Source organism: Lupinus angustifolius, unplaced genomic scaffold, assembly GCF_001865875.1.
Source record: "Lupinus angustifolius cultivar Tanjil unplaced genomic scaffold, LupAngTanjil_v1.0 Scaffold_1_564, whole genome shotgun sequence".
Classification (NCBI taxonomy): domain Eukaryota; kingdom Viridiplantae; phylum Streptophyta; class Magnoliopsida; order Fabales; family Fabaceae; genus Lupinus; species Lupinus angustifolius.
In genome coordinates, this window is record NW_017715887.1 from 1 (window position 1) to 9,593 (window position 9,593).

The window sequence follows — 9,593 nt, forward strand, 5'->3', positions numbered from 1 at the left end:
AAAGGAAAACATACCAAACAATCGAAATATGGTGCATATAGAGCTTCGGACGTCTTAGAATTGATACATACGGATATCTGTGGGCCATTCCCTACGGCTTCCTGGAATGGTCAACGATATTTCATATCATTCATAGACGATTATTCTCGTTATGCATACATTTTTCTAATTCATGAAAAGTCCCAATCGGTGGACGTGTTCAAAACTTTTAAGGCTGAGGTTGAAAATCAACTTGGCAAAAGGATTAAGTGCGTCAGATCTGACCGTGGTGGTGAATACTACGGTAGATATGACGGTTCAGGTGAACAACGTCTAGGGCCTTTTGCCAAATACCTAGAGGAATGTGGTATAGTCCCACAGTACACCATGCTAGGATCTCCTATCTCCTAGCATGAATGGTGTGTCTGAAAGACGAAACCGGACTCTTGAGGACATGGTAAGGAGTATGATTTGTCACTCTACCTTACCAGAGTCTCTATGGGGAGAGGCACTTAAGAAAACAACTTATATTATTAATAGGGTACCAACTAAGGCAACTGCCAAAACATCTTATGAGCATTGGACTGGGCGAAAGCCAAGTCTAAAGCATTTTCATGTGTGGGGATGTCCAGCCGAGGCAAGGCCTTATAGGCCTAATGAAAAGAAATTGGACTCCCGTACAGTGAGTAGTTACTTTATTGGTTACTCTGAAAAATCAAGGGGCTATAAATTTTATGATCCAAGTATGAAATCCATATTTGAGACGGGTACAGCCACGTTCTTTGAGGATGTTGAGTTTGAGGGGGAAGATAAGGTTAAAAACTTTGTCTTAGAGGAAGAATTTGTATCCATTCCAGATGCGATTCATATGGTTGCTTTTGAAGAAGCAAATTTGGAACCTCCTCAGGACATAGTTGATGAAACCTTCCCTGCTCAAGGTGAGTTAGTAATTCATGAAGGACAAACTCAAAACCCTCAGGAACATGGACAAGAGGTGCAAGAGCCTATAGCTTTACGTAGATCCACTAGAGAAAGGAGAAATGCAATTCCGGATGATTACATTTGCTTTCTCCTGGAACATGAGGGTGATGGCTTAATGGACAATGATCCATTAAACGTTCGTGAAGCCATCCAAAGTTCCAATTCGGAAAAGTGGATTGAAGCAATGAAAGAGGAGTATAAATCCATGCAAGACAATAAAGTTTGGGAACTTGTCCCATTACCAGAAGGTAAGAAACCCATTGGTTGCAAATGGATTTTTAAGACCAAGCGGGATTCTAATGGTAATGTGGAGAGGTATAAGGCACGTCTTGTAGCTAAGGGTTTTACTCAGAAGGAAGGGATTGACTATAAAGAGACTTTCTCTCCGGTTTCATCGAAAGACTCTCTTAGGACAATCATGGCTCTTGTAGCACATTATGATTTGGAGCTTCATCAGATGGATGTCAAAACAGCTTTTCTAAATGGAAACATTAATGAAAAGATTTATATGGTGCAACCAGAACACTTTGTAACGGGAGACCGAAAGAATATGGTTTGCAAATTGACAAAATCCATCTATGGGCTAAAACAGGCGTCTCGTCAATGGTACCACAAATTTCATGAGGTGATTCTCTCTTTTGGTTTTGAGATGAATTCAGTTGAAGATTGTGTGTATCACAAGTTCAGTGGGAGCAAGTATATTTTCTTGCTCTTGTATGTGGATGACATACTGCTTGCCACTAATGATGTGGGTACCTTGTTAGAAACCAAGACATTTCTATCCGGTAATTTTGAAATGAAGGATCTTGGTGAAGCTTCATTTGTATTAGGAATCCAGATACACCGAGACAGATCTCGGGGTATTCTTGGATTATCACAAAAGAGCTATATAGAAAAGGTGCTCAAAAGGTATGGCATGCAGGACTGTAAAGTAATGGATACTCCAGTTGCTAAGGGAGACAAATTTAGTCTCAATCAGTGCCCTAAAGGAAATCTGGAAATTCAGGAAATGCAAAAGATCCCTTATGCATCAGCTGTAGGGAGTCTTATGTATGCTCAAGTATGTACGCGTCCGGATATAGCGTTCATAGTTGGGGTTTTAGGCAGATATATGAGTAATCCAGGAATGGACCATTGGAAAGCAGCCAAAAGGGTCATGAGGTACTTAAAGAGAACAAAAGACTATATGCTCACATATAGGAGATCAGACCAATTAGAGATCATTGGGTATTCTGACTCCGATTTTGCGGGATGCCAAGATAGTAGACGATCTACTTCAGGCTATGTTTTTCTGTTAGCTGGTGGTGCGGTTTCTTGGCGTTCTGCCAAGCAAAACCTTGTAGCTTCATCCACCATGGCAGCAGAGTATATAGCATGTTATGAGGCATCACTTCAGTCATCATGGTTGAGAAATTTTGTCACTGGGCTGCGGATTGTGGAAAGGATTGAAAGACCACTAAAGTTATACTGTGACAATAAATCAGCCGTGTTGTTCTCCAACAACAATAGGAGTTCGGCAAAGTCGAAACACATCGACATTAAGTTCCTAGTTGTTAAGGAGAAGGTACAAAGTGGACAGCTTTCCATAGAACACTTAGGCACTAACTCCATGATTGCGGATCCTCTCACAAAAGCTATCACACCCAAGGTCTTTCATGAGCATGCTGCTCACATGGGTGTTCTACAGTGTGAGGATATTTTGGTTTAGTGGGAGTTAGAAAGTGCACACATTTTGTTATGTTCTATGTAATTTCAGTATTTTGTATGAATACTTTGTATTCAAACTTCAGTTGATTAATCATTCAGTTTGGTATTCTGTCATTATACTTTGTACAATAAGGTTTTATGTTATTATTAAGGATCTCACTAAAGTTAAGTAGGACCAGTTGAAAATTGACATGTACAGATCATATTCATGTAATTTTCATGCTACACATTTCATGATGTATCTATGTCATTTAGTTGTGTCAATGTTGGTGATCATTGTTGAATTAGCCATGATTGATATGGCGAAGTTCACTGTGGTTCGATATGGAGACAGGACTAATGGACGGGATAATTTGGATATGCCTAAGTCATAATGGCAATTAAGCGCGCAATAAGGATAACACGTACGGAGAATCATATGTGTGACCAGTGGGAGATTGTTGGAATTTCTGACAATTTATGGGTCACAAATATAATTCTATAATTGTGTTATGGCCATTATGTAATTAGCCAAAATATAAAATGATCTTAAGTAATTAATTTGGTGGCTAAGGGCATATGTGTCATGAAATAATAATAAGTGTAGATACCTTCAGACAATTTCTGATTTGATGAAGGGATTGAATCAGAATTATTGCAACTAAAGTAGTAACCACTACGGGGTTACTTTTATGGGTTATGGTCCCCATTTGTAGAGCAACAGGTTTTATTAAGGTGTAGAGTTGAGGAGAATAAGGGTGGATTAGGATAGTGTTATCCAGAAGGGATAAAACACTATCAACTAATCCACAACATAAGATAAGGAACTCTCCTCACATAAGGGACACTCTCACCATAAGGCAAACACTCAAGAACTAAGAGCTCTCTCATTCCCCTCTAGAGAAGTATAAGGAAAACCGTTCGGGCTCTATCATCTGGAAGATCATTGCACCCTCATACCTTCGAGATTCTAGAAATGGCTCAACAAGGTATGTTATTCATCTTCACCATGAACTCATTTTGGGTTTCTTTAGTCTGGACCATGGTTGTTCCATTTGGGTTTATATATGGACATAAACACTAGGTTATGGGAACAAAGTCATCGTCATAAGGACTTCCACGTTTAATCTATGGATTTCGGATGGAAATATTCTCCAACATGTAACACTTTTTAATTGGATTATAACATAAATGAAACACACAAAAAGGTGACATGTGAACTCCATGCACTAAATATGGTAGTTGTCGTGACTTGACTAACCTCCTAGACCACTTTATGGTCGTCCATGCACTAATTTTTATATGAAGCATACCAACCAGACCCTTCATCGTAAAGCTAATGCGTTTTTTCTTACCAGTTGACACAAATATACGTGGGCAACAACGAATGACACATTATGATTAACATTTAACACTTCGAATCTTTGATGCTTTTTACTGTCCACAAACATCACATATTTCAATTAATTATTTCAGTTAATAGGTATTAACTAATATAATAGGTATTAACATATATCTTAAGCAATTTTAGACAAAACCACAGAGATGTTGATTAGTAGTTCAACTTTTCCAAAGTGCGAAGTGAGTAATCTTGTAGGAAAAAAGGGACAAAAGACGAGCTCGGTGACGAGTCGGTGACGCACGATACAGATTATGTAACAGGATGAAATATAATATAACATATAGCTCCAAGCAATAAACCATATGATAATTTTTGGAGTGAATTATAATTATAGCTCCATAGCGAGAACATAGTAAGAACGTAGACAATTGTTTGAAAAATTAAACAATGAATGTAATAAACAAATTTGAAGGGATTCGTTACACAAAGTTTAATTACGTCATTTTTTATATGGTAAATAACTAAATTGGTGTTTAAATAAATACGTTTTTCTTTATAAAAAAATAAAAGTTTAATTTTAATATGTTATTAATATAATTTTCTTAGATGGTCAATCAATTACATACCATGTATCACGTCACTCCATATGATAGGACTTAAGCACATCAGAAGAGTTCAAACAAAAAAAAACTAATTTATTAAGTGGGAGAGTCTTTTCTCTTTTGATGATTTCACTCACATATATTCAGCTTATAGATAACCCTTTGTATGACATAACTTTAAATGAAAGACACCAATAATAGAATTTAAGCGAATGTGGATGACACAACTTAAAAGATTAATTTATTAGATGAGAGAGTCTCATAACTTAAGTATTATTTTAAATTGGCAATGTTGCTAAATGTGGACTCCTAAAGGCATACTTTTACATTAGTAGTTAACAAAATCAATAACTTTAATTGGTGATGATATATAAGTGGTTTAAGGTTAGCAAACTGTTGTTCAACCCAAATAACATATATAGGAATATGTTTAAATAGAAAATACGAAAGAGACTTAAACATCAAGCGTGTACAATAAGTGTATGTGTATTTATATAATAGGTATGGACTATACACAAATAGTTCACAAACTTAAGGTGTACGTCTTCATTAATTATTGAGACGCAAAGTTTGAGTTTTATCCAAACTGGCCAAGTTGTTGGGAAGCAAGTTCCAATTAAAGTTCAAATTTTCAAGTCAAGGTCCTTTGTGAGTAAACTTTTTTCCTAGCTTTAAGAATGAAAACCAACAAGGGAACCCGTTTTTCTTCAATTAACGCGTAGGTTCCATCGTTTTTCTCCACTGGCAACCGCACGCTATATTGTTTCTCGAAGTCTTTTTGAAATTTATTTGCCGACTTTAATTTTGATCATTTTGCTATAGTACATGATAAGCCATAGACTTTGGTTCTTAACAAAGAAAGCGTTAAAAGGGACGGTCAACAATGAAAAAGACCATGGAAAATACTTGCGTTTTCTTTTGATTTATATGACATTCATAAATAGAGAAAAAGACACGGTAACATAAACCACTCATCAATGAGATAATATTAGTGTCAATTGGTACATCCAAAAACTTATACATACAATGTGCCTTTAATTTATTATTAGAGAGACTGAGAATGACCATTTCATGAAATTCTCTATTATGCACTCATCCAGCAAAGATATGCACTCTTTTTGCATATATCAATTAGTACATAAAAAATTAAAAACCTAAAATTATTCTAAAAGTATTAATTGTGGATTAAATTAATTATTTTTAACAGTTTTTACAACTCATAATAAAGTCTATTTTGACTCACATTCATAATTTTTTAGTACTAATTTAGATTTAATTTTTTTGGGTATCAAATTGGCAATGTGAACATTTTTAAAGAACAAAAAGAATATTCTGTCACAAATTTATATTTAGAGATCAAAAGTTAATGTATAGAACAATAAAGTGTTAATCTAGTGGTTTAAGATCATATTATATTTCCAGGATGACTAAAAAATTAAGAATTCGATTCATATGAACGAAATTTGTTGGAGGAGTAATCACAAACTAAAAAAAATTATTTCTTTACCAAAAAAATGTGCAGGGATATTCTTGATAGTAAACAAAAAGCTAATGTATAATGAATGGGGGATATGTCTTCCCATGAACCTCTTATGTCCATGTTCTATCTCATCTATTCAAATATTGACATGTGGGAGAGACAATGGGAATATGAATAAGTCAGAGAAATGTTTAATAATATTAATGTTATTAAATAAAATTATATATTATTTTTTATGTCTCAACACTTGAATGACGTGGGCAAGGTAATGATTGGTCCGGTTAGATTCAATTTCAAACAAATTATCCAACCAAAATATAGGAATGGATTCGAGTTAAGCTATTCGTACCTTCTCTCCATTCCGCGTATGTAAATATAAATAAAATAGTGTAGACAACCTAGAAAGGACGAAATTGTAAGAGACTACTTTCTCACCCTCATTTTCCTACTACTTTCCTTTAAAGACATAATAATAATCAATGTCTACACCACTTTTCTGATTTCTTCTCTCTATATATTTCCATTTCTTTCTAAGCTTCTCATTCACGTAAATCCCATATTAAACTATCTCTACGATTTTAGTTTCTATCATTCTAAATTTCTTGTAAGAAGCAGATTCTGTTATGGAACAAACATGTGTGGATACTTCTCTCAACCTTAACGTTATTCCCTCTAGGCACATTGATCTAGCGGTTAGTATATTTATATATAAAACCCAACTTCAACATTTTCTCTTCTTTTTTTGGTTCCATTATTTTGTATACGTATTGATCTTAATCTTCTCTTTCATGTTTCTTATCAGAAATGTTTATAACAATTGTAAATTTAATTTTTTGATCATCAGGCTGAAGTTTTGGTTGAAGAGTTGCATCGTTTAAGTAGTGAGAATAAGAGACTAACTGAAACACTGAACAAAGTGTGTGAGAGTTATGATGCTTTGCAAAGGCATTTGAGCCATTTGAAGGATAAAGATATTGAAAAAGAAGGAACACCATTGCATAAGAGAAAGGTGGAGAGTGAAATTAATTGTATGAATATGTTTGGTATTAGTTCCTTTACTGAGTGTAGCACTATTACTGAGGACGAGACATTCAAAAGGCCCAGGAATAATAATAACAACTTGCCTAAGGTTTCCAAGGTTCTTGTTAGAACAGAAGCATCTGATACTAGCTTAGTAAGTTCCTCAATATGAATTAGATCTACTCTCTTTTGTTATTTTTTTCGTGTTAGATCTTTCCAACCACTACTAGGAAACTCGTGTATTTGATTAGTTGATAAATTATTATATGGTCTAAGATCATGTTGTTCTAGACATAACTTCCTTTTACTCTATCTCTGTATCACTAAATATATGTTATGTTCTACAACATGATCCCATGATATCAATAATTTGTCATTACTATTACTAGTATGTGCTATTATTTTCTACTTTAATCTTACCTGCATGCTTAAATACAATGCTAGCTTCTGGCCACATATTATGAGTAAATAATTTGCAGCTTCCAAATACTAATTTAAAATACTTTATCTTTTTTGGTACTAAAGTATGTGAGAGATGGATATCAATGGAGAAAATACGGTCAGAAAGTTACAAGAGATAACCCCTTTCCTAGGGCTTACTTTAAGTGCTCCTGTGCCCCAAGCTGCCCAGTCAAAAAGAAGGTAATAATATAACTAGCTCTAATAGTTGTAGTGACTGGTGTAGTATCCTCTCTTTCCTATTTATAAAATTTTAATATTTTGAACATGATTAAAAATTAGGGTATGTTTAGTTCAAAATAGGTACATAGGAACATTTTTTTATGAAATACAAATAAAGTAATTTGTTATTGAAAATTTAAATCCAACACTTCTAAGTATATATATATTAAACAATCATTTTCTAATACCAAATTGTTTCTTTTGCTTTCTTAAACAATATCTCAGTAATACTTGTTAATAATCCTCATCCAGTATCTCACTAATAGATAATTTTAATGTAAAATTTTAGTTCTTCCCATCCAGAATCAATAGTGGAGGACAACTTATATTATCTTCAAACATAATCTAGACTTAAAAAAATATGTTTTTCCTAAAAAATTTAATCTGAACCAACACACCTCGTTATACATGATGAAATTAGATGAAATTTTGATCTCTAATTATATAATCACCATGTTTTAAATTAGGTGCAAAAAAGTTTAGAAGACCAAACTATATTAGTGGCAACTTATGAAGGAGAGCATAACCATGATAATGACCAAGCTGAGATATCATTGAGTTCAACAAGCCATGGTGAAAAACATGCAGGGTTAGTTCCTATTTCTTCAGCCATGGTTAGTACAACTAATCCAACTGTAACACTTGACTTGGTCCAATCAACAATTATTGACAATGCACAAAAGTCATCAATCCAAAAGTTATTAATTCAACAAATGGCAACTTCTTTGACTAGAGATCCCAATTTCACAGCAGCACTTGCTACTGCTATTTCAGGAAGGATTCTAGAACACACTAATTCTATGGAGTAAAGGTTAATATAATTCATGGATATTGTAATGTATGTATTAATTGCTTTGAACAAATATGAGTTGTGTTATTTTGCTTGGTTGTTCATTTTATAAACAATGGGAGACATGTGAGTTTTACGATTTACGTAAATTATATATCAAGTTGAAATGAACAGGATCATGCAAATGTTGGAGAAGGAAATGGAGAGGATGTGAACATTCATGTGGATTTTATTATACAGATAAAGTATGATATGAGGGCATGAAACTTCTAATTTCTTATCTACACTGACCAATTATAATTTTATTTACTTTATAAAAAATAAATGAAATGGAGAGGATATGAACATTCATGTGGATTTTATGATAAAGATAAAGTATGATATGAGGGCATGAAAATTCTAATTTATTATCTACACTGACCAATCATAATTTTATTTACTTTATAAAAAATGGCTATGTTACTCACAAATATTGATAAGATATTAACTTAAAGTAAGTGGATGTTAAATCCAATATTTCTCAAATTAATAAATTTGTCAATTCCAAAAACATTTATTATTTAAAGCTTCTTAAATTTAATTTTGAAGTTGACGTTGACATTTTCCTATGTAAACGTATAAATAAATAAAAATTAAGGCCCAGCAAAATATATTAAATAATTAATTAAAAGTAGATACGCATATAAACAAATGATATATACTATTTTTTTAATAAGAATGAAAGGGGTGAGGTTATTACCATAATAGACATCATATATTATTAATACCTAGTGTTATTAAATTCAGATCGGTCAATGATTTGGTGATGACACTGAGTCACTCGGTGGACTAGTGGTCAATGATTGAATCGATTGACTTAGTTTGTATTAAAAATTCTAAAAAAATCATAATATTAGTCAATATTATCTAATATATTATCTAATAACTTTATACTTCAAATTTAAAAACATTATTATACCTAATTAAATAACTAATAAAGAAAATTTCACTACTATGAAATGTGATAAATATGTTGAAAATATTATCAGACAA

General features: G+C 33.2%; 1 protein-coding gene across 2 annotated transcripts; it reads left to right on the plus strand.

Moving 5' to 3' along the window:
* The first annotated feature begins 6,558 nt into the window (after positions 1-6,558).
* LOC109336971 (probable WRKY transcription factor 40) lies at positions 6,559-8,803 on the plus strand. Of its 2 annotated transcripts, none has more exons than XM_019573823.1 (4): positions 6,559-6,763; positions 6,922-7,244; positions 7,616-7,732; positions 8,239-8,802. In XM_019573823.1, exons 1-4 carry the CDS (start codon positions 6,694-6,696, stop codon positions 8,578-8,580), a joined length of 852 nt encoding a protein of 283 aa, XP_019429368.1. In that variant the 5' UTR covers positions 6,559-6,693; the 3' UTR covers positions 8,581-8,802. The 2 variants fall into 2 exon arrangements, with proteins under 2 accessions (XP_019429368.1, XP_019429369.1); XM_019573824.1 differs by having other exon boundaries at positions 6,681-6,762; positions 6,915-7,244; positions 8,239-8,803.
* Positions 8,804-9,593: the final 790 nt, after the last annotated feature.